The sequence below is a fragment of the Oncorhynchus mykiss genome, chromosome 19, assembly GCF_057628025.1.
Source record: "Oncorhynchus mykiss isolate SJ-2025 chromosome 19, ASM5762802v1, whole genome shotgun sequence".
Lineage (NCBI taxonomy): Eukaryota > Metazoa > Chordata > Actinopteri > Salmoniformes > Salmonidae > Oncorhynchus > Oncorhynchus mykiss.
Window position 1 is genome coordinate 54,700,345 of NC_143040.1, and position 26,498 is coordinate 54,726,842.

At 41.2% G+C, this 26,498-nt stretch overlaps 1 protein-coding gene and 1 long non-coding RNA gene across 3 annotated transcripts; both read right to left on the minus strand.

Moving 5' to 3' along the window:
• Window positions 1-207: 207 nt before the first annotated feature.
• LOC149975240 (uncharacterized) lies at window positions 208-4,330 on the minus strand. Its single transcript, XR_016488997.1, has 2 exons — window positions 4,061-4,330; window positions 208-3,042 (listed from the first exon to the last, which is right to left on the minus strand). It is a non-coding gene; the product is annotated as an uncharacterized LOC149975240 (long non-coding RNA).
• A 5,497-nt stretch (window positions 4,331-9,827) lies between these two features.
• LOC110497989 (transmembrane protein 39B) lies at window positions 9,828-14,861 on the minus strand. Of its 2 annotated transcripts, none has more exons than XM_021574499.3 (9): window positions 14,660-14,861; window positions 13,607-13,824; window positions 13,063-13,282; window positions 12,328-12,411; window positions 11,919-12,073; window positions 11,263-11,596; window positions 10,664-10,851; window positions 10,342-10,462; window positions 9,828-10,208 (listed from the first exon to the last, which is right to left on the minus strand). In XM_021574499.3, exons 2-9 carry the CDS (start codon window positions 13,735-13,737, stop codon window positions 9,975-9,977), a joined length of 1,467 nt encoding a protein of 488 aa, XP_021430174.1. In that variant the 5' UTR covers window positions 13,738-13,824; window positions 14,660-14,861; the 3' UTR covers window positions 9,828-9,974. The 2 variants fall into 2 exon arrangements, with proteins under 2 accessions (XP_021430174.1, XP_021430175.1); XM_021574500.3 differs by having other exon boundaries at window positions 14,522-14,854.
• Window positions 14,862-26,498: the final 11,637 nt, after the last annotated feature.

Consider the following 26,498-nt stretch of genomic DNA (forward strand, 5'->3'; position numbering starts at 1 on the left):
GCAAAATAGAAATTGGCCATAAACAGTTAGGATCAGCTTGATCTCTCCATTTAAATAAAGGACACACCGTGGCTTGCTTCCTAGGCAATGGGAACCTCCCCAAAGAGGAGAGACAGGTTAAAAGGGTTAGAGATAGGCTTGACTGTAACGGATAGCGTCCTCTTCTGAGGAGGAGGAGGAGTAAGGATCGGACCAAAACGCAGCGTGGTAAGTGTCCATTATGTTTAATACAAAAAAACAACAGAACACTGGAACAAAACAAAATAACGTGCATCAACGAAACAGTTCCGTGTGGCGACAAACACTGACACGGAAGACAAAGACCCACGTAAAAACACAGGTGGAAAAAGGCTACCTAAGTATGATTCTCAATCAGAGACAACTAACGACACCTGCCTCTGATTGAGAACCATACTAGGCCGAACACAGAAACCAAACAAAGAAAAACAAACATAGACTGCCCACCCCAACTCACGCCCTGACCATATAAACAAAGACAAAACAAAGGAACTAAGGTCAGAACGTGACATTGGCGATGATAGGGGCCGCAATCTTAAAGAAGAAAGGGTCTAAACCTTCTGAACCAAATAATATTTGGGGGTCAAGTTTAAGGAGTTCCTTTAGCACCTTGGACTCAGTGACTGCCTGCAGGAACAAACTTTGTTGCGGGCAGGGGGAAAAGAGGGAGGAGCATCGGGGATAGTCGCATTAAAAGGGGTGGGAGATGAGGAAATGTTGGATGGACAAGGAGGCATGTCAGAGTCAAATAGGAATCCTGACTTAATGAAGTGGTGGTTAAAGAGCTCCTTGTCAGTAACAACCACATCATCAACATTAAGGGACATGGGCAGCTGTGAGGAGGAGGGTTTATTCTCCAGGTTTTTAACCGTTTTCTAGAACTTCTTGGGGTTAGACCCACAGAGAGAGAACTGCTCCTTAAAGTAACTTTGGCCTTCCGGATAGCCTGAGTGCACTTATTTCTAATTTGCCTGAACGAGAGCCAGTCAGCCTGAGTATGCGTGTGCCGAGCGATTTGCCAAATGGAATTCTCCAGGTGGAGTAACGATCACGGTCGAACCAGGGGCTGAACCTGTTTTTAATTCTGATTTTCTTTATGGCCGCGTATTTGTTTACAATACTACTGAAAATATCAAGATCAAGCTGATTCTATACCAATTTACAGCAGCAAAAGTCTATGACAAGTCAGGACAGGTCGTTTCACTGAGCAGCCATTACGAACACAGGCTGTAAAACAGTGATCATGAAGGTCATCACAGAAAACACCAGACTGATACCTATCAGGATTATATGTAAGGATAACATCAAGGAGAGTAGCCTTTTCTGGGTGTTTGGAGTCATACCTTTCGGGATTGGTAATAATCTGAGAAATATTTAGGGAGTCCCATTGCTTTAGGACTTGGTCAGGTGGTTTAAGCATGTCCCAGTTTAGGTCACCTAGCAGGACACATTCAGACTTAGTGTAAGGGGCCAGGAGAGAGCTTAGGATATAGGCCGGTGCTGATGGTGGCCGATAACACCCAGCAACAGTCAACAAAGAGTTATTTGAAAGTTTAATGCGTAAAAACAGAACATCTAATTGTTTGGGGACAGACTTGGTGGAGATAACCGAGCACTGAAGTTGTTCCTTGGTAAAGATTGCCACTCCACCACCTTTGGAAGATCTGTCTTGACGAAAAAGGTTATAACCAGAAAGGTTAACATCAGTGTTCAAAACACTCTTTCTTAACCACATCTCAGTAATGACCAACACATCTGGATTGGAGCTGTGAACCCACACTGTCCATTGATCCATTTTAGGTAATAAGCTTCTAGTGTCAACGTGCAGAAAACCCAGGCTTTTACGAGAGCAGAAGTCAGTGAAGCAGATATCAGAGCACAAATCAGAATTGGGGTGAGCAACAGTAGACGGGCCAGGGTGTATATGCACATTTCCAGATATAATCAGCAGTAATACAATTAGGGCACGACAGAGGACAGGGAGAGCTCTGCAGTGTTGATTTATAACATTTGAATGTGCATTAGATGGCAACAAGATCATATTGTACAGCAATTTCATCAGGTAATATGAATACAAAGCCGGCGATAGGTGGTTAGAATAGGATGGGAGGCCAAGAGTCTGTGTAACCAATAGAGAGTCAGAGTCTCGAGTGTGGGAACAAAACATAGACTGTCCCACGGTTGGGGTAACAAGCAAGTTAGTCAACAAAGCACGCAGGAGTCATGAGGCAAATAGCATAAGGCACAAGCGAAAAATATAAGAACTTGGGGCTCAGAGTCACTCGCTTCAACAGTGCGTGTGTGCTGGAGGCGGGCAAAATCTCAGAAGAGATGGGGGAGAGTGACGGGGGTACCTATACCAGACAGGGGAGACAGGCCAGGGTAGATGGTGAACAGATAGCCAGGTGGCATCCAAGCAGCAGTGCAGCAGGCAATGGGTATAGGTGTCACACCCACTTGGGAGAAGTTTTTTTCAGGAGGCAGATTCCTTGTAGAAAATCCCAGTTAGCTAGCTAACGTAGCTAGCAAGTCTCTGTCTGTCTTTTCCACATGGAAAGGGAGGTCATTAGCTAGCTATATATTTTCAGTATCCAAACAAAGTTGTCCTGTGGCTGTTGTATTTTGGGGATTATGTGGAGGATATATTCTCTGCACAGATGGAGGAGGCTGTGAAACTCTCCTGCCATTGTTAGGCTCAAGAGTTTTCACACCTCTCACTTCACACTTCAGTGCTAATTTCAGTCAGATTCTTTCCGAGCAGCTTGGTAGTTTAGTAGTATTATTTATTAAGCTTTATATAACAAAATTATAGAGATTATTGTCTTTTTCTTTTTGGCTTCTGTAAGTAGGTTCAGACTGAACATTACTCACTCAATTTTGTGTTGGATGGTATTTCCAGGTTCCGTTGTGTTTCTGCAAATTTTGGCACTTTGGGGCTCCACTTATTGCGATTGTCCTCCATGGCTTGTCAGTGTGACGCACTCTGGGTAAGATGAGTGGCCCCTGCCTAAGCTTCAGGACGTCCTGTAACAACAACAAAGGTAGGAAGTCAGGATCTAGCGCTTCCCATCCCTGACAAGACTGGAGAGGGATTGGAGGATGAACATGGTGTGAGCTAAGGAAATGCATGTACAGTACAATCATAACAGTTTCTCGATGGATTTTAAGCTAGGAAAACGGAAAATCAGACCTAAGAGGCCAAAAGTAATGAGTGAACCACCAGCCAACAGACATTTGACTTGGTAGACCTGCTGAATGTCAACTCGATGTAATTATCTCATTTTAAAAGGTAATACTTGCTGTATCTTGAATTATGCCAGTCAATGTAGGCTGCTACATTAAAGTAGCCTCTTGTATCACTGACACACAATCCTCTGGAAAACAACACAGGGGTTAACTGCAGGAGGTTCATGCCTGGATGGCTGCCAGGGTGAAAGTACATGACCTAATACCCCCACCTGAGCTTTAGCTATATTCTCAAATATTCAGCATTTTGACTAGCTTTGTACATTTAAGGTGGACAAGCTCACGCATCCAGGTAATAATATATGCTTGTGTGGAAAACATCCAATGGGGAGGATTCATTTTAGAATGCCTGTCCCTGTACAACAGGCTTGTGCAAACAGTTCCACTGAGAGGTATTTTTAGAATGCATAATTTCCTTATAATTGGTCTGACAACACATTGCAAACAAGTCTTTCAACTTCTGTAGCTGAAAACCTGTGGACAATCGGGCAGGTGTAATGATTTTACATACAGTGCATTCAGAAAGTATTCAGACCCCTTGACTTTTTCCACATTTTGTTACTTTACAGCCTTATTCTAAATTTGATTAAACCGTTTTTTTCCCCTCATCAATCTACACACAATACCCCATTATGACAATTCAAAAACAGGTTTTTATACATTTTTGCACATTTATAAAAATACAAAAATAAAATATATAATATATAATATAATAAAGTATTCAGCTTCTTTACTCAGTCTTTGTTGAAGCAGTGATTACAATATTATTGGGTATGACACTACAAGCTTGGCACACCTGTATTTGGGGAGTTTATCCCATTCTTCTTTATAGATCCTCTCAAGCTCTGTCAGGTTGGATGGGGAGCGTCGCTGCACAGCTATTTTCAGGTCTCTCCAGAGATTTTTTTCAAGTCCGGGCTCTGACTGGGCCACTCAAGGACATTTAGAGACTTGTCCCGAAGCCACTCCTGCATTAGGAGTTTTTCCTAGCCACCGTGCTTCTACACCTGCATTGCTTGCTGTTTGGGGTTTCAGCCTGGGTTTCTGTACAGCACTTTGAGATATCAGCTGATGTACGAAGGGCTATATAAATAAATTTGATTTGATTTGATTATCTTGGCTGTGTGCTTAGGGTCGTTGTCCTGTTGGAAAGTGAACCTTCACCCCAGTCTGAAGTCCTGAGCGCTCTGGAGCAGATTTTCATCAAGGATATCTCTGTACTTGCTCCGTTCATCTTTCCCTCGATACTGACTAGTCTCCCAGTCCCTGCCACTGAAAAGTCTCCACAGCATGATGCTGCCATCACCATGCTTCACTGTATGGATGGTGTCAGATTTCAGCCAGACGTGATGCTTGGCATTCAGGCCAAAGAGTTCAATCTTGGTTTCATCAGACCAGATAATCTTGTTTATCATGGTCTGAGAGTCCTTTAGGTGTCTTTGGCAAACTCCAAGCGGGCTGTCTGGTGCCTTTCACTGAGAAGTGGCTTCCGTCTGGCCACTCTACCATAGAGACCTGATTGGTGGAGTGCTGGAGAGATCGTCAGAGTGACCATCAGGTTCTTGGTGACCTCCATGACCAATTCCCTTCTACCCCGATTGCTCAGTTTGGCCGGGCAGCCAACTCTAGGAAGAATCTTGGTGGTTCCAACCTTCTTACATTTTAAAATGAATGAGGCCACTGTGTTCTTGGGGACCTTCAATGCTGAATACTTATGTAAACAAGTTATTTCTGTTTTGTTTTTTTAATACATTTGCTAACATTTCTAAAAACCTGTTTTCACTTTGTCATTATGGGGTATTGTGTGTTGATTGAATTTAATACATTTTAGAATATGGCTGTAACAACATAATGTGGGAAAATCAAGGGGTCTGAATAGTTTATATTACCTGTAAGTGATGTGTGACATCTTGTAGGCCTACAAGGCCTAGGTTCTTTATAATTTCAAGAAATCAAATAGATATAGATCGATCCCACGAACACATTGCTTTACATTTATTAAAAGGGCTAACACTTTCTGACAGATGGCTGCGTGGGTAAGCGGAGTCAGAGATAATGACAGTGGATTGGATCAGACACCAAAGTGGATGTCCAATTACTTGACGGGTTTATTCTAGGACGTTGATTCGCACCGTTCTTCGTTTTATTATAGTCTACTCTAGCCCAGATACTAGACACTGTTACAGTGCCTTGTGAAAGTATTCGGCCCCCTTGAACTTTGAGACCTTTTGCCACATTTCAGGCTTCAAACATAAAGATATAAAACTGTATTTTTTTGTGAAGAGTCAACAACAAGTGGGATACAATCATGAAGTGGAACGACATTTATTGGATATTTCAAACTTTTTTAACAAATCAAAAACTGAAAAATTGGGCGTGCAAAATTATTCAGCCCCTTTACTTTCAGTGCAGCAAACACTCTCCAGAAGTTCAGTGAGGATCTCTGAATGATCCAATGTTGACCTAAATGACTAATGATGATAAATACAATCCACCTGTGTGTAATCAAGTCTCCGTATAAATGCACCTGCACTGTGATAGTCTCAGAGGACCGTTAAAAGCGCAGAGAGCATCATGAAGAACAAGGAACACACCAGGCAGGTCCGAGATACTGTTGTGAAGAAGTTTAAAGCCGGATTTGGATACAAAAAGATTTCCCAAGCTTTAAACATCCCAAGGAGCACTGTGCAAGCGATAATATTGAAATGGAAGGAGTATCAGACCACTGCAAATCTACCAAGACCTGGCCGTCCCTCTAAACTTTCAGCTCATACAAGGAGAAGACTGATCAGAGATGCAGCCAAGAGGCCCATGATCACTCTGGATGAACTGCAGAGATCTACAGCTGAGGTGGGAGACTCTGTCCATAGGACAACAATCAGTTGTATATTGCACAAATCTGGCCTTTATGGAAGAGTGGCAAGAAGAAAGCCATTTCTTAAAGATATCCATAAAAAGTGTTGTTTAAAGTTTGCCACAAGCCACCTGGGAGACACACCAAACATGTGGAAGAAGGTGCTCTGGTCAGATGAAACCAAAATTGAACTTTTTGGCAACAATGCAAAACGTTATGTTTGGTGTAAAAGCAACACAACTGAACACACCATCCCCACTGTCAAACATGGTGGTGGCAGCATCATGGTTTGGGCCTGCTTTTCTTCAGCAGGGACAGGGAAGATGGTTAAAATTGATGGGAAGATGGATGGAGCCAAATACAGGACCATTCTGGAAGAAAACCTGATGGAGTCTGCAAAAGACCTGAGACTGGGACGGAGATTTGTCTTCCAACAAGACAATGATCCAAAACATAAAGCAAAATCTACAATGGAATGGTTCAAAAATAAACATATCCAGGTATTAGAATGGCCAAGTCAAAGTCCAGACCTGAATCCAATCGAGAATCTGTGGAAAGAACTGAAAACTGAAAATGGTGTGTTGTGCTGTTCACAAATGCTCTCCATCCAACCTCACTGAGCTCGAGCTGTTTTGCAAGGAGGAATGGGGAAAAAATGTCAGTCTCTCGATGTGCAAAACTGATAGACATACCCCAAGCGACTTACAGCTGTAATCGCAGCAAAAGGTGGCGCTACAAAGTATTAACTTAAGGGGGCTGAATAATTTTGCACGCCCAATTTTTCAGTCTTTGATATGTTAAAAAAGTTTGAAATATCCAATAAATGTCGTTCCACTTCATGATTGTGTCCCACTTGTTGTTGATTCTTCACAAAAAAATACAGTTTTATATCTTTATGTTTGAAGCCTGAAATGTGGCAAAAGGTCGCAAAGTTCAAGGGGGCCGAATACTTTCTCAAGGCACTGTATATTTGTTTTTTGTATTACAATGGTTAATTCATTTTATCTTTCATACACTAGTTATTACGGATACAGAATGGACTATATAGCCATCCTCCAACTGAACTTGAATCAGTGGACTACTATGTTCCAAAGATGGCCACTAACCACACTGTCAACTTGTTCACCACCACGCTGTAAAATACATTAACTCACTCGCAATATTATAAACTTGAAGTAAGAAAAATAAGTGCATAATATAAATAAATATAAATCTCAATGGCGCATTTGCAGTAAACCATGTCAATGACATGAACAAATGAATGCGTCTATCGGAAGACAATGGATCACTTACCGAATGTATAACGTACAAAATAATCGGTTGAATGAACGCCTAGTCAGTTTTCCCAATAAAATGTTTCTCATTGAGGTTGTCTAATTGGGAAAAAACGACAGACTAGTGTACAAGAGCCCCATAGAACACCTTAAATATACTGAACACAAATATAAACGCAACATTCAACAATTTCAACGACTTTACTGACTTACAGTTCATACACATTTCTGCTGTCCGGGTGGTCAGTCACAGAGGTGAAGAAGCCGAATGTGGAGGTCCTGGGCTGGCGTGGTTACACAAGGTTTGCGGTTGTATGGCTGGTTGGACATACTGTCAAATTCTCTAAAATGACATTGGAGATGGCTTATGGTAGAGAAATTAACATTACATTTTCTGGCAACAACTCTGGTGGACAATTCTTCAGTCAGCATGCCAATTGAACACTCCCTCAAAACTGAGACAACTGTTGCATTGTGTTGTGACAAAACTGCACATTTTAGAGTTGATTTTTATTGTCCCCAGCACAAGGTGCACCTGTGTAATGATCATGCTGTTTAATCAGCTTCTTGATATGCCACACCTGTCAGATGGAAGGATTGTCTTTGCAAAGGAGAAAAGCTCACTAACAGGGATGTAAACCAATTTGAGCACACAATTTGAGAAAAACAAGCAATTGGTGCGTACGGAACATTTCTGGGATCTTTTATTTCAGCTCATGAAACATCGAACCAACACGTTACATGTTGCGATTATATTTTTGTTCAGTATAGAATCCCAAGCGGGGTACTTGGAGCGCACTGAGACATCTTTATCTTGCATTTAAAGTTGCAATATGTAACTTTTTGGGTGACCGACCAATTCACATAGAAAGTTAATTTATAGATCTGCCATTCTCATTGAATGCAAGACTAAGAAGCGGTAGAACTGTTCTATTTGTGCTATTTCTATGCTTCCCGTTCATAAGTTTAGTTTACTTTCAGTTTTGTACACCAGCTTCAAACAGCTGATAATACAATATTTTGGGTTATTAAAAAATATATTTCACAGCTGTCTAGATGGTACCTTTAAAAGGCGAAATATACAGAAATCACTCTACCATTTCCTGGTTGCTAAAATTCTAATAGTTCGCCTAATATCAGGTTATGTGACAAAACAAGCAACAAGTGTAGAGAATCATTGTACCATTTAAACCATGGTGAAATATATGTTCAATAACCAAACATTTTGTATTTTCAGTTGTTTGAAGCTGGCATACAAAACTGAAAGTAACAGACGGGAAGCATAGAAATAGTACACATAGAATATATCTACCACTTCTTAGACTTTCAATGATAACATATCTATAATACACATTTTTATGTGAATTTGGTGGGGTCACCCAAAAAGGTACATATTGCAGCTTTTAAAGGGCCAGATACTACATTTTCCCCAATTGGAATGAGATCCAATGAGCGGGAACATACACTATAATTGAGGGGATTCTGATTGTTTTGATCCAGGTGCCCAGGTAGGCGTGTTTTGCAACGATTGAAAGTTGATTGCATTTGGAACCAGGCTGCCTCCCGGCATGAGCCAGATGCCCCTTTCAAAGCCCATGGTGAAGTTGTCTCAAAACAAAAGTGATGTAATTAAGCACATGGACTAATGAGTAGGATTCTGTGTTTTCACAAGCAAAACTGATTGCTTTTGATAAAAACGCTTTATATGGCTTCCTAATTAAAACTAATTTGAAAATGTAAAAACATTAATTTTATGGAAAAGAGATATTGAATGTTTCTGGACAATGTAACATAATGCCTTGTTGACATGGCCGGCAACGAATATTACTGTTCGGTTTGAGAAGGGTGCTTCTCCCTCACTACTTTTGCCCATTCATGTCGTGGGCCATAGACTGGTGCCCTGCGGCTCAGCATAATCAAATCCACCCATTGTCATATTATTCTAAGGGTCTCACAAGTCTGAGTGGTCAAGCCCTGGATGGAGTGCAAGCCAGGTAATTGAGGTCCCATGGGATGGTTGTTGGAGGATGCTCAAGTGCATTCAATGTGGCTAAGTCAGGTAGACCTGCTTGCCAAGAAAAAGGGGTGAATTGAAGATTATTTTGCAAGATACCCTTGGGAAAATACCAAAACTCTTTTGAGAAAAAACTTCTTTTTTTTAAAGAAAAAAAGAAACACAGCCTAGCTATATATACTATATATAGGGGCCCTGGGGCCACACTTTATCAATTGTTCACTCTTTGAATATATTGAAATGCTGCATATCTAATATCTATATTGAGAAAATAATTATATTGACATCTGTTGGTGAAAAGAAGTATAGAGTTGTAGGGAGTGGTACTGTAAAGAGCCCTCTAGTGGGAAACAGATCATGGAGACACCAGAGAGCACAGTTAACTCAAGAGTTCAACTATAAAATAATCACAGGCACAACCTTGAAAGGAATACAAAAATATGTTTATTTTTATTATGGCAGATCAGAACAAAAACAACAGTGACACAAAATGCAGTTGTAGAAAAAATACAAAGCTTTCATGCGTGTTTTTCTTGTTCCATAATAAATGACCAACAATAGCTTATCTTTAACTTATCTTCTGGTCAGATGAGCTGTTTGAGTATGAGTATGCCTTGCCTAAGACTATTCTGTCTCTGAGAAGCTTGAAGAAGGCGTAGTAGTTGCTAAAGAGAATTAAAGCCAAGGATATCGTCTGATGCCACTTTTCTGAGCATATCAACGAGTAGAGCTGGTAGAATATCATAGCACCTTCCAAGATGATGAGGATGTTCAATATTCGTAAGGGCTTGTTGAAGAAAAACTAAAGGATAAAAATAGAAGAAAAAAGGAGGCATGTTGTTATTGAACAAACAATGTCTAGAAGTGCAACCAGTCCTGTAGCTGTGGCTGCCTGAGGCTCAAACAAGAACCGTCTTGCAGTTGGTGTTACTTACATAGAAGCGATAGTGGGAGACGTCTGAGGGGACAGCCACATTGTAGTGCCCCATGGCCTTGTAAACATTCTTATTGTGTTTGACCAGGACACCCTGGGGCCACATGTACTCTTCCGTCCATCTGTAGGAGAGAAAGGGTTCAAATACCAGATTAATGATTTATATTCAGTTGTCATAGCATTGTAATAACTGTAGTAATATACAACAATTACTAACATGTTATTACTAGAGTAATTAGTGTTATAATCCCTCCCAAAACACTGAGGAACACATATCATTAGTGCTCCTCGGGCCGTGATAACACCTCACTAGTGGTACTTACATGTGCTGCAGGACGTTGGAGCAGAGAGAAGGGTCTACTTTGTGCCAGCAGCCCAGGTGGGCTGCGGCCTTGTGGAGCAGGTCACAGTAGCGTGGGGGCAGCAGGTGTCTCATGAGGATGACTGAGGTACTGACAGACACCAGGATGAAGAGCTCACAGGACCAGCGCTTGTCCACGTACTGTGTGCTCTTCAGAAGACAGAAAAACACAGCACCTCAGACATACATTACATTATTATTTGTTTAACCTTTATTAAACTAAGTCAGTTAAGAACAAATTCTTATTTACAATGACGACCCACCCCAGCCAAACCCTCCCCTAACCCGGACAACGCTGAGCCAATTGTGCGCCGCCCATTACAACTGCAGGCATTAAGAAATGCAAGTATTCCATCTAATGATGTTGACATAAATCGTTGGCAATATATAACAACGCTGCCCTATGGTGCAAAACAAACAGCTCTGACGACAGACCATAATTTCTTAAATCTCAGTCAGCGCAACACACAACTTCATAGGGAATTGGACTAGCACATCCTGCAACATACATAACATGAGGCTTCTCAGTTATAACAGTGGAAGTCAGTTATAGGTACTCACCTTAACAAACCATACAGGTACGAAGGCCACATAGTAGGCACTGAGCATGGAGCTGACCAGCACCTCCTTCATCCTCCAGTTGAAGTCCATCTTCAGGTACTCCACCTCCTTGCGGATGAGGTCTGGGGAGAGGCAGCAGGCGTGTGTGGGCATGGCCTGGACCCCGTACAGCTGGCTGGTGTGCTGCTTCCACGTCTCCTTTAGCACCGTCAGGTAGTCCCGCCCGCGCCCTACGCTGCCCACCTCCTTCGACCCGATGCTGGTGATGGGTGAGAGCGGCCCCACCCGGCGGAAGTCGCAGTTCAACCGGAAAAAGGGAATGTACATACCGAACCTATGGAAACAGGGGATTTCAGAATTTTCAGGTCCCAATCTATTCCAAACTGACAGGGGTATATAATAGTCTATTCAGATCATAGGAATCTAATCTGGAGTTAGTCGGTACTGTGATGACTAACTTTGAACTGTATAGGGAACATCACATACTGTGGCTCTGAAACATTGTGGAGCTTGACAAATGCTCTGAACTCTAGTGAAGGTTGATACTAGTGATGTGGTTGTTTGGCAAGTAGTACGCTATGTATGACTCTCTGTGTCATTGTGAAGTCTGGCTTGAATGGTTGTGATACTGAGGTCTGACGGCTGACCATACTCACGGGTAACAGAGGAAAAGCAGGCTGAGGACAGAGTAGGTCCTGAATAGGTATATGAGGGAGCGACACAGACTCCAGCCCGTCAGTGTGAGCACAGCGAACCGTGCCATCACTAGGAAGATGGAGTGAGGGAACGAGAGCTTCCCACTCTGGGATGCCTGGAGAGGCAGAGAGAGAGAGGCAGAGTCAGACAGACATGATGTTTGTTATGCCAATAAGGTACTATTCACCTGAGAGACAGAAACAGACCTGAGCGGTTTGAGAAAAACAGAAAGAGATAGAGGTGCAGGAAAAAATCCTACATTGACAAATATCACACAATAACACTTGCATTATTAAAGAGATGCACATTGGTGGAATTGTTTACAACAAATCTATAATATCAAACTTGCCAAGCGGTGTGAATTCCTACCTCTTTTACAATCGCTGCAATCAGCCTGCGAGCCAGTATGATGACTGTGAACACCAGCATGTTATAGTCGATGAGGTGGAAGTTCTGCATTAGACAAAACAAAATATTTTATAATGATGTTGTATTACTTACTGGAAATGAAGTTAGCATGCCATGAGAAGTGAAATCATTTATAACAGTATAGTGACAACATTTGGAAAGGAATCCCTTTTCAGATGTAATTTGTAAGATGTCGAAGTACAAAGAATGGAGACAGCAAATATGCACACCTGGACCTTCTCCTCTCCATTATCAAACCTGATACTATCTCCATTATGTTTTTATTTAACTAGGCACGTCAGTTAAGAACAAATTCTTATTTACAATGACTGTCTTACTCGGCCAAACCCTAACCCGGAAGACGCTGGGCCAATTGTGCGCCACCCTATAGGACTCCCAATCACAGCCGGTTGTGATACAGTCTGGAATCGAACCAGGGTCTGTAGTGACGCCTCTAGCACTGAGATGTAGTGCCTTAGACCGCTGCGCCACTTGGGAGACCAATGTGGTCAAATACAATCAAACCCTCACACAATGGCAATGAAGTCACCACACAACCAAACAAACAAACTCACACAAAATCCAATAACCTCCCGAAGTGAGCCACAAACAAACCCTAACAGACAGATTACAGACAGACAGCAACACAGTCAGATAACATCATCAGTCAGTGACAGTCAGAGTGGGGGGACTCACCAGTGAGGTGTGTGAGGGGGGGTGTGAGGGGGGGTACCACCAGACAGTCTTGTAGATGTTGACATAGTGGACAAAAAGGGCGATGAGGTGGCAGAAGAACAAGTGCAGCTCAAACAGCACATTCCTGTCCATGGATAACTCTGGGATCTTACAGTGCTTCAGAGGAACCACCGTATGGGCTGCCAAGGGGGGGCTAGAGATGCCCGTTCCTGAGCCGTTCCTAGAACACACACATGATCAGGGGCTTACAGAAATACTTTGTGTTACTACACGTTCATATCTAAAGACAGCTACGTTCACGGGTGCCGAAGACATGGAAGCCGATTAAGGCAGCCCTCCACATCAATCTGATTCAGTGGGGTTGGGTTAAACGCGGAAAACACATTTTAGTTAAATGCAATCAGTTGTACAACTAGGTATCCCCCTTATCCTTTCCTTATGCAACATAAACAAATCACTCTCACAACAACATATCATTACAACCACATATCACAGTGCTCTACACAGAACCCAGACACCCCATACTATGCCCTTGTCCTCTCACCTTGTCCGAGACCGCACCCCTGTGACTGGGGAGCTGGTAGAGTGGTTGCCATTGCCGACCGAGCCTGGCTCACTGCTCAGTGGAGACCTGCAGTAAGCAGTGCGGTTCGCCCCTCTTCGTCCGCCTGCCATCGCAGAGACTCCCAACGTTTCTTTGTCTTGTGAGTTTAAGTTTGTCTGAGCGCTCCTCTTTCTCTGATCACAGTGAAGGAAACCACCCTGATGATTTGAAAAGTTGGTTAATTTTCTTAGTTCTATAGGCACCACTGCTCAAAAGTTATGCCAAGTCAGCTAAATGTATGATATACTGCAAACTGGTGATGACATGAACAGTAGTCAATCCAGATTGGGGCTTTATATTTCAATCATAAAAGGTTATTATGCATTTATAATGCTCAAATAACAGATCATGTTTATATATGACACTATTAAGCAAAACATGTACAGTGATAGATCATGAATGAATGTCAGTGACAGAAACAATATCTCCATTTGAAATGTAGATTAGCAATTTATTCATTCCAACCTGACCTGATAATAACGTAGCCTGAGTACAATGTGACCAAAACACTACACAAATCTTGAAATATCTGCTAACCCATGCATCTCCTATAAGACAAGCTAAACTACAGCTAGTTAAACAAATATTTTTGTAGTTGGTAGCTATTGCGATGCATGTTTTGGGTTTTGTATGTAAACAGCTAGTTGATTCCATGTGCTCCTTCCCAATGCAGCTAACTAACTAGTTAAACAAGTTTGCTGAATTGTATTGGCATCAACTAACTAAACACAATTTACTGAGGAAAGACCAACACCTTTTGCGGAAGCTGACATACAAAACAGATAGTTGCATCATTATGAAGTGACAGGTCATAAATATATTTAAAAATGTAATGCATCTTATCGTTGCGTGTACCTGATAAAACGTGTATTTTCCGCCAAGACGGCAAATGCATGCTCGACGAAATACAAAAGACTGCGGCCTAACGTAACCACATAAACAGGCTAGCTGGTAGCTAGCTAGCAACCCAAATCATACAACATTTAGGCTTACCGGAGTTTGGACAGCGATTTTATCTTAGATGCGGTTGCAATATATGAAGTAGCAAGTTACACAACACAGATTTTCTGAGCCTTTGTTGAAAAAAAAGCGCGTTTTCCATTATAATAAACGAGGTTGATCATTGTGTTGACGTGATACTACCGCTGTGTGATAGAGATGGGACGCGGACGTGATTGAGGACATGACGAGGGAGGGGCGTGTTTCTTTACTTTAAAGAGATCATGTAATACCAAAGATTTGTATAGCTCATTGTTCTATCGGTGATAATTCTGCATTTACGTAATACATCCTGATAATTTACATCTGGAGATGCAGGAGTTAACAATTTTACCACAATGCTATGATATAAAAGCTTTTATATTTCAATCAAAATATGTTTTATATAACTATAGAACTTATTGTGTTTTTGCAAGTGGTACCAGAGTAAATTAATTTAATCCATACATTTTACAGTGCAGTATGAACACTGCTTTGCTTTCATGATTAGATCAACATAATATGTAGTCTATATTGTTCAATGCATTAATTCGTACTTTTGCAAAGACCTTACTGTAAATCTCATTCTCATCAATCTAAAGATTCTTCATTGCGTTCCTGCATCCCCTTTCATTTATTTCTGGTAGGACAGGACAGGTGAATGCAATGGGGTGGATGGCTCCTGGAAATTTGTTTTCGCCTGTCAAACTCTTTGACATCTATCAATATGATTGGACAAGAACCCACTATGTGAAAAGCTATGTTATTGTAATTATTTTCTTACCACTAGATGTCAGCATTTAGTTAGCTGTGTTCTAGTAAAAAGTTATAAATAGGAACATGTCTGAAAAACGGGAATTTCTTTGGTAATGGGAAAGGCATAATTTTTTAAAATTTGAATTATGTATTTTATGAATCTCCAGATACATATGCTTTTGATCCGAAGCATAATAAACTAATCCTCAAATGTAATCTTGAAAGATCTAACCTAATCAGCAGCATGTCCCTAGAGCCATTTGTACTTTTACTGAACCCTTCCACTTCTACCTCACATTTTAGGTTGTCAAATTGATTAACTTAAATAATCAGCATTTTGCCATGCATGTGCAATTCTTTGCAGGTAATAAGTATGGTAATGAGTTAACTGCCTGCAGTTTTCTAATAGGGCACATATTGGTGAGAAAAAAGGTATGTGTCATCACTGTGGAAAAAGCAGCATATTGTTTCTGACAATGAGCCTCAGAATATCAAATGGCTGATAATGCCTTCATCCATTCTGAGACAGATATCGTGCATGCTTGCAGTTTTTTTGATGGCTGAGCATGTCACAGGGGGAAAGGGTACAAGGTGTGAGAAATGATAAGAACCTTTGAGAGATATAGCATTATTGTTGATATGCATTTGGAGGCAGGTTGGGCTCAGAGGAAAATATATGTACATATTTTCATTCCTTTCAAAGGTCACAGATGATTCCCCACTATATTTATTCAAAAATGATCTATTATATTTACAAGATAGTCGCGTGAGTCGTTTTTCTGAAAGTTTCCAGAATACCACATGCATTCATTTATGTCAGTACATTTGTAACAGACTACACATTACGAAACTTGTATTAGATAAAATAAACATCAAGTAATTCGGGACTCTCACAAACCATACAAAAAAGGCTTATCTCACGGGGACAGAATTTGGGCAGAGTAAATCCTCTCACTTCCTCTCTGATTTATTTCCATCCAGCTGAAGTGCCCTCCAGTTGAGGAAGGTTTCCATTAGTTACCACAGCCACAAAGAAAATGTGCTTTTTGGTCTTAATTTAAGGTGAGGGTTAGCAGTGTGGTTAAGGTTAGGTTCAAAATCACATTTTAAGAAGATGCATTGTAGAAATAGACGGGGTTTATGACTTTGTGGCTGTGGTAACTAGTGACGACTGTTCAGGCATCTGAGGAACTGCTTAGCCCCAGACAACAGGAGCTTTATAAAACGTTTTTTATTAAACCTTTATTTAACAAGGAAAGTCAGTTAAAAAAAAGTCTTATTTACAATGACGGCCTACCGAAAGGCAAAAGGCCTCCTGCTGGGGCTGGGATTAAAAATACACATCATGACAAGAGAGACACCACAACACTACATAAAGAGAGACCTAAGACAACAATATAACATGGCAGCAACACTTGACGACACAGCATGGTAGCAACACAACATGACAACAACATGGTAACAACACAACATAGCAGCAGCAAAACATGGTAGAAACACAAAACATGGTACAAACATTATTGGGCACAGACAACAGCACAAAAGGTAGAGAGAACAATACATCACGTGAAGCAGCCACAACTGTCAGTAAGAGTGTCCATGATTGAATCTTTGAATGAAAAGATGGAGATAAAACTGTCTACTTTGAGTGTTTTTTGCAGCTCGTTCCAGTCTGCTGCAGCAAACTGAAAAGGGGAGCGACCCAGGGATGTGTGTGCTTTGGGGACCTAAGTGACTGGCAGAACGGGTGTTGTATGTGGAGGATGAGGGCTGCAGTAGGTACCTCAGATAAGGTGGAGTGAGGCCTAAGAGGGTTTTATAAATAAGCATCAACCAGTGGTTCTTGCGACGAGTATATAGAGATCAGTTTACAGAGGAGTATAGAGTGCAGTGATATGTCCTATATGAAGTATTGGTGACAAATCTGATGGCTGAATGGTAATGAACATTTAGCCGCTCGAGAGCACTGTTACTTGCCGATCTATAAATTACGTCTCCGTAATCTAGCATGGCTAGGATGGTGATCTGAATCAGGGTTAGTTTGGCAGCTGGGGGGAAAAAGGAGCGATTACTATAGAGGAAACCAAGCCTAGATTTAACCTTAGGCTGCAGCTTTGATACGTGCTGAGAGAAGGACAGTGTACCATCTAGCCATACTCCCAAGTACTTGTATGAGGTAACTAACATATTTCCTCCAACATTATAATGAAAAGGTGCCTCTCGGTTCCAAAACACATGTTTTCTGGAGACTTGTGGGAGGAGTACTGATGAGGTCGCTCACTGTATGCGCTTTCGGTAGAGTGACTCTGTTCAGACTGAGAAGAAATCTGCACAAAATTGTACATCCCAGACCACCTCCTGAAGTGGTCAGCCAGATCTGAACACAATCAGACCACAAAGTGATCTTTGTATTCTGATAGGGAGTCTCACTTACATGCGACTTCTACTATGTACAAAAGGCTGTGAAGTATTTGTAGTTAATCATATCAGTAATGTTAGCTTATCATATCAGAGCTGTAGCTCCACCCACCCTGTAATTGCCCTGTAATTGTATAAGTAAAGTGGGGCAAAAAAAGTATTTAGTCAGCCACCAATTGTGCAAGTTCTCAGACAAATTGAGAAAAAAAACCCCAGAAAATCACATTGTAGGATTTTTCATTAATTTATTTGTAAATTATGGTGGAAAATAAGTATTTGGTCAATAACAAAAGTTTATCTCAATACTTTGTTATATACCCTTTGTTGGCAATGACAGAGGTCAAATGTTTTCTGTAAGTCTTCACGAGGTTTTCACACACTGTTGCCGGTATTTTGGCCCATTCCTCCATGCAGATCTCCTCTTGAGCAGTGATGTTTTGGGGCTGTTGCTGGGCAACACGGACTTTCAACTCCCTCCAAAGATTTTCTATGGGGTTGAGATCTGGAGACTGGCTAGGCCACTCCAGGACCTTGAAATGCTTGTTACGAAGCCACTCCTTCGTTGCCCGGGCGTTGTGTTTGGGATCATTGTCACGCTGAAAGACCCAGCCACGTTTCATCTTCAATGCCCTTGCTGATGGAAGGAGGTTTTCACTCAAAATCTCACGATACATGGCCCAATTCATTCTTTCCTTTACACGGATCAGTCGTCATGGTCCCTTTGCAGAAAAACAGCCCCAAAGCATGATGTTTCCACCCCCATGCTTCACAGTAGGTATGGTGTTCTTTGGATGCAACTCAGCATTCTTTGTCCTCCAAACACAACGAGTTGAGTTTTTACCAAAAAGTTATATTTTGGTTTCATTCTCCCAATCTTCTTCATGATCATCCAAATGCTCTCTAGCAAACTTCAGACGGGCCTGGACATGTACTGGCTTAAGCAGGGGGACACGTCTGGCACTGCAGGATTTGAGTCCCTGGCGGCGTAGTGTGTTACTGATGGTAGGCTTTGTTACTTTGGTCCCAGCTCTCTGCAGGTCATTCACTAGGTCCCCCTGTGTGGTTCTAGGATTTTTGCTCACCATTGTTGTGATCATTTTGACCCCACGGGGTGAGATCTTGCGTGGAGCCCCAGATCGAGGGAGATTATCAGTGGTCTTGTATGTCTTCCATTTCCTAATAATTGCTCCCACAGTTGATTTCTTCAAACCATGCTGCTTGCCTATTGCAAATTCAGTCTTCCCAGCCTGGTGCAGGTCTACAATTTTGTTTCTGGTGTCCTTTGACAGCTCTTTGGTCTTGGCCATAGTGGAGTTTGGAGTGTGACTGTTTGAGGTTGTGGACAGGTGTCTTTTATACTGATAACAAGTTCAAACAGGTGCCATTAATACAGGTAACGAGTGGAGGACAGAGGAGCCTCTTAAATAAGAAGTTACAGGTCTGTGAGAGCCAGAAATCTTGCTTGTTTGTAGGTGACCAAATACTTATTTTCCACCATAATTTGCAAATAAATTCATTCAAAATGCTACAATGTGATTTTCTGGATTTTTTTTTCTCATTTTGTCTGTCACAGTTTAAGTGTACCTATGATGAAAATTACAGGCTTCTCTCATCTTTTTAAGTGGAAGAACTTGCACAATTGGTGGCTGACTAAATACTTTTTTGCCCCACTATATATGGTACATCATTATATGAGTATTACATCAGTGGCAACCTGTCCTTCAGGACAGGTGGGACCGAGCCACACCTGTTTTGAGACCCACATTTTTAGGTAAAAAACAACAACAGGGTTTATCTGTTTCACATGTTATTTTCGCATTAATACGTTGGCATTTATCATTGAAACGATCTGCAAAAATCACTGAAGTTGGATACTCATATCTCCCTCACTAACTTTAAGCACCAGTTGTCAGAACAGCTCACAGATCCCTGCTCCTGTACATAGCCCATCTGTAAATAGCCCATCCAACTACCTCATCCCACATACTGTTATTTATTTTGCTCCTTTGCACCCCAGTATCTCTACTTGCACACTCATCGTCTGCACATCTATCACTCCAGTGTTTAATTGCTATATTGTAATTATTTTGCCACTAATGGCCTATTTATTTCCTTACCTCCCTCATCCTACCTCATTTGCACATACTGTATATAGACTTTTTAAATTTTATTATTGACTGTATGTTTGTTTATTCCGTGTGTAACTGTGTTGTTGTTTGTGTCGCACTGCTTTGTGTTATCTTGGCCAGGTCGCAGTTGTAAATGAGAACTTGTTCTCCACTAGCTTACCTGGTTAAATAAAGGTTAAATAAAAATAAAATAATAATAATAATATGTAGGTAATAAAGCTGCATACAAACATGGTCTATTTTTTGATTTCTTGAGCAAAGCAGCTCCAAAAGGCAGGTGTTTCAGCCTAGCTCAGTGCTTTATGTGGCGGTGGGACAGCCAGCGGAAAATTCAGAGCGTAGGTGTTGGTAATGTTCTCTAGTTGCGCCATGATTAGCTCAGTGTTCTGTCACTCCTGGCGACAGTAAGTCACTGCCAAGTCTAAGGGTAGACCTCGAAAATTCAAGCCCCTTGGGTGCTGCCATAGAGTTACATTAGAAGTGCCTATCCAATAAGGCTCAAGGTCATTGGCCACAGATAAAATTATGTCATATCACTTTATATCTACAGTAGCTTTGATTGGACTGATCATGTCAAGATCATACTTTCAAAATTCAAAAGCCACTCGCACATCTGAGCTATCTTTTTTGCAGGTGCATGGTAACAGTTGAATAACATGAGAAAAAAGAAAACCGCACACTGCTCTTAATAGTAAAGATCATTCAAGAACAATGATACTATCCGCCACAGGCCTTCGTCAGAGCTTTGTGAGTTTTTTTTAAATGAGCACCTTTATGGAGACATAACCCCACCCACATCCGTTCCACCCATCGAATGGGTTTGGAGTCGAGGGAAAACAAGTGCGACCAAATATAACAATGTGCATTTCATAAATATTCGAATAAAGTGTGTACATAAAACGCATGTAAAACCCCAATGAGTACATCGACCTACCAAATAGGTTTTCATAAAACATTGGGTACAGCGCAAGAAAAACGTGAAATGGGGGCATAATTCATGTTCACATTTACAACATAACATACATAGGCATTTCATCATTAAGGAAATCATGTCTGGAGTGTGAAAATCCCAAAACATTATATTTTGCTCAGAGTATTTTTATATCACCTCTCCTGTCTGATATCTTAACTTTCTCTATGCCACAACATCTAAAGGTAAAATTGTAATGTTTAACTCATTAAAATGCACTGCGACGATAATCCCTGTTGTTTCTCCTGATTGAACTTTTATGTTAACACATTCTCTGTTTGAGAGAACGAGATGTTTTATCTACATAACACAGCCCACGTGGACATTTAATCATGTAGATAACATGGGCGGTGGAGCACGTAATAATGCAATTTATTTGGAACCGTTTTCCTGTATGTGGGTGGCAGAAATATTCACACTTCATCACATTGCACTGTGCGAAATCTCTGCATTTATATCTACCCTTCGGAAGAGGGCGTAAAAGAGCCTGGTTGATTTTCTTTTGTGCCTGGCAGTTCGCTTCGACCAATTTATCGCGTAAATTGCGACCTCTCCTATATACACGTGGTGGATTCTTAAATTCTGCTGGCAAAGCTGGGTCCGATGTTAAGACATGCCAGTGTTTCTTGACAGCATCACTTTTCGCGAGTTCGAAGTATATGTGGTGGCGAACATTACAGTGTTCTTTAGCTCTAATGGGTATTTTGAAGCAGTTCATCTCGTGTTTTCCCCAATGCAGAATTAAGAGCTTCATCCACACATTGTGGAGAATAGTCTCTATTGCGTAGAATAGTCTCTATTGCGTATCTCCGCTGCTTTTCTAGATAGTCCTCTGTGGAGTGGCATATACGACTCACTGAAAAACTGGCTCCTTCAAAGTCCTCAATGTATCGATACCACTTCAGGATTTTATTCAAAAATAGATTTTCGCTTTCATTGTTAACAAAACGTTGTTAAAAAAAGACCCACATAAAGGTCAGCATAGCTCGGAGCGAATCATCATCACACCTGAAATAGTTATAAATCAAATCATATTCAGCCAGCTCTAGAATAAAGTTTGTTGGTAGGTAGGTTCGTCTGTCTCTCAAATAGCGAGCTAGGGCTGCCAACCCCCGTATGGGGAATGCTGGTATATAGACTCTCGACATCTAATGTGACCAAATTGAAGTCTCCTGTTAAATTCCGTTATATTTGAGATCTTGTTTATGAAGTTTATAGAGTCTCTCACATATGATGGTAATTCTTGCCCATGAGATTTAATAAAGGAGTCTACGAAGGTCGACAATGGCTCTAGCACTGGGCCTATTCCTGCAACCACTGGTCTGTCTGGATAATTGCCTTGTTGTGTTCTAGGTTTGTGTAATTTCGGCAGAATGTACAGGCATGGATTTATGGGACATTTGCAGCAAAGGTATTCATATTCAGGTTTTGAGATAGGGTTTTTTAATAGGGTTTGCTCCAGATTAGAGTGTATATCCCTTTGGAACACCTGTGTGGGATCAAAACTCAATTTTCTATAGAAACGTTCATTACTGAGTTGTCTCTGAATCTCTTCTTTGTATTTTTCATAGTCTAAAACGACCACAGCACCCCCCTTATCTGCAGGTTTGATAACCAAAGCTGACTCTTTCATTAGTTCATTAAGTGGCTGTTCTTCTGTCCTAGTGGGGTTCTTCTGAATGAATGGAATGGAATGAATGGTTTGTTTTTCTCCTACATGGCTTCTTGTTCGACTAACCTAATCGAAGAGTTGTTAACTATAAGGCAGAATTAGCTTTTGGGCTTAAAATGGGTACCAGTTCTTTGTTGGGTTTCTAGGACTGAAACAGTGTTTTGATAAAACATGTGCTTACATTTAATCTTGTGAAAGAATTTAAACAGATCTACTTTCATAGCAAATGGTTTGGGCGTCAGTGATCTCTTTTTTTAAAAGTTTCATTACCGCGTCCTGCTGTAGCTTTCAAAGTCTTACGCTTCGAACGGTGTGTTCTGCGTTTTGTTACACCAGGAGTACATTCATTTCCAATGGAACGCTGCGTTTGCCTTTCAGCATTGCGTTGCAGAGGCAGTTGCTGGACGTTCTGTGTGGTGCATATGGTGAATGTACGCATCAAATTGTATGGTAGACTTGACAGAAAGTAGCTAAATGTGAATGTTGAACTTGTGTTGCACACATATCCAGTAAAAAAAATGTGGGATAACGTAATAAAAAAAGTTTGACTGTAGAATTTCTTTACATGTTTTATTCATTTATTTGCCAAGTATATTATTTATTCGATGACATCCACATATTCATTGTGAGAGCCTATAATATAATTTCCCTCCAAAATGCAGTTTTGGTGCGAAATGAAATAAATAGTCAAGATAGCAGAGTAAGCTCTTTCAACAATGAGACCAACGTTGAGGAAGGGGGTCTTGATCGCGCTGTTGGGCCGGGACCAGCCGGGCCGAAAGCGCAGGTCTGTGTGGTTCCAGAGATGGTTAAAGTCACGAAAGCAGACAGGGGAGTTCCACCGTCTCATTCAAGAGCTTCGAATGTTTGGAGAGGAATTCCGAAGTTACTTTCGTCTGGACCGAAGCCAGTTTGATCACCTGCTCCAGATGGTTGGAGCCAGGATCGCCCGGATGGATACCAACTACCGGGAGTCCATCAGCCCAGTTGAACGCCTGGCGATTTGTCTCCGGTAAGCTACGTTCTAGTACATTTTTAAAGCCTTTGATACCATAATTGATTTATATTTTAAATAGTTTTTATGTGTAACCTAGCTAGCTAAAGGGCTCTCTAGTTAATAGTCTCTATTTGATCAGATGTACTTTTACAGAATGTTCATTAGGCCTATAACTTTTCCCAAAGTTGGTTTATAATCCTTTTTCAATTATGCAATGTTACCAAATGAAAAGAAAGGTGCCTTCTGTCCTGGTGAAGGTAGGCCAGTCTTCTCCAGGACCCATTGTTGGTCAAGACAGTTACAGTCATTCATTACATTCTTATTGGACTCACATACACTCTTAGAGAAAAAGGTTCCAAAATTATCCTTCTGCTTTCCCCATAGGATAACCCTTTCTGGTTCCAGGTATAACCCTTTGGGGAAAAGGTTATACATGGAACCCATTAGGGTTCTACTTGGAACCAAAAGGGTTCTACCTGAAACCAAAAAGGACCGGAGAACATTTACAGTGCCTTGCGAAAGTATTCGGCCCCCTTGAACTTTGCAACCATTTTTTTGTGAAGAATCAACAACAAGTGGGACACAATCATGAAGTGGAACGACATTTATTGGATATTTCAAACTTTTTTAACAAATTAAAAACTGAAAAATTGGGCGTGCAAAATTATTCAGCCCCTTTACTTTCAGTGCAGCAAACTCTCTCCAGAAGTTCAGTGAGGATCTCTGAATGATCCAATGTTGACCTAAATGACTAATGATGATAAATACAACCCACCTGTGTGTAATCAAGTCTCCGTATAAATGCACCTGCACTGTGATAGTCTCAGAGGTCCGTTAAACGCGCAGAGAGCATCATGAAGAACAAGGAACACACCAGGCAGGTCCGAGATACTGTTGTGAAGAAGTTTAAAGCCGGATTTGGATACAAAAAGATTTCCCAAGCTTTAAACATCCCAAGGAGCACTGTGCAAGCGATAATATTGAAATGGAAGGAGTATCAGACCACTGCAAATCTACCAAGACCTGGCTGTCCCTCTAAACTTTCAGCTCATACAAGGAGAAGACTGATCAGAGATGCAGCCAAGAGGCCCATGATCACTCTGGATGAACTGCAGAGATCTACAGCTGAGGTGGGAGACTCTGTCCATAGGACAACAATCAGTCGTATATTGCACAAATCTGGCCTTTATGGAAGAGTGGCAAGAAGAAAGCCATTTCTTAAAGATATCCATAAAAAGTGTCGTTTAAAGTTTGCCACAAGCCACCTGGGAGACACACCAAACATGTGGAAGAAGGTGCTCTGGTCAGATGAAACCAAAATTGAACTTTTTGGCAACAATGCAAAACGTTATGTTTGGCGTAAAAGCAACACAGCCCATCACCCTGAACACACCATCCCCACTGTCAAACATGGTGGTGGCAGCATCATGGTTTGGGCCTGCTTTTCTTCAGCAGGGACAGGGAAGATGGTTAAAATTGATGGGAAGATGGATGGAGCCAAATACAGGACCATTCTGGAAGAAAACCTGATGGAGTCTGCAAAAGACCTGAGACTGGGACGGAGATTTGTCTTCCAACAAGACAATGATCCAAAACAAAGCAAAATCTACAATGGAATGGTTCAAAAATAAACATATCCAGGTGTTAGAATGGCCAAGTCAAAGTCCAGACCTGAATCCAATCGAGAATCTGTGGAAAGAACTGAAAACTGCTGTTCACAAATGCTCTCCATCCAACCTCACTGAGCTCGAGCTGTTTTGCATGGAGGAATGGGAAAAAATGTCAGTCTCTCGATGTGCAAAACTGATAGAGACATACCCCAAGCGACTTACAGCTGTAATCGCAGCAAAAGGTGGCGCTACAAAGTATTAACTTAAGGGGGCTGAATAATTTTGCACGCCCAATTTTTCAGGTTTTGATTTGTTAAAAAAGTTTGAAATATCGTTCCACTTCATGATTGTGTCCCACTTGTTGTTGATTCTTCACAAAAAAATACAGTTTTATATCTTTATGTTTGAAGCCTGAAATGTGGCAAAAGGTCGCAAAGTTAAGGGGGCCGAATACTTTCGCAAGGCACTGTATATATATATATGATTAAATATTATCTGATGTTGGCTGTGTGAAGTATCTGCATTTGTGCACTTGAGCATCATCATGAGATTAAACAACTGCTTGCTACATCTACTTGCCTGTTTGTGTGTGTGACAAGAACTGAGTAACATGGTGTAACATGCATGTTGCAAAACTGTAGATAACAGCCCAGCAGATGCTTTGTCCTTGTGTTTGTATGTAACAATACTGAGCACATGGTGTGACTTGCTGTATCTTACAAAGTTGTGGTTAATCAGGTATAGGGAGGGGTGGTCATCACAAGGTTTAACTGAGATGGAAAAATACTGAACAACACAATAGCAGGAACTGAGCAACTGTTATAACTAGGCTGCGATACCAGAACAGTAAGAATCTATACATCGATGGAGGGAGGACTCCAAGAAGCGCCAAGAGGCAGGGACCAGCCTGAGCAAGTCTAAACCACTCTACTGTGATAGGCCAACAGACGGGTTGGAACTATGTCCATCACAGTATAAGAACACTGTTTACATACATCCTGTCAGTACCCTGTTCTGCCCTGCGTGGTATTACAGTGAGCCTGTATATACAAAAGTTGCATTTGCCATTTATTGCTTAGCTAATAAAAAATACATAGTATACAATCGGTGACTCATTGTCATATTTATTCTGATACCAGATTTGAATTTACGCAACTCTTAACAATCTGCAAAGGTGTAGGGAAGAAATAAGCAGATTAATGGACATGTCACCTACTGTACACACAGACACAGACACATTATACCCCTGATAATCTGACCAAATTATCAGGGGTATAATGAAGCTCAAAACAACTTTTAACC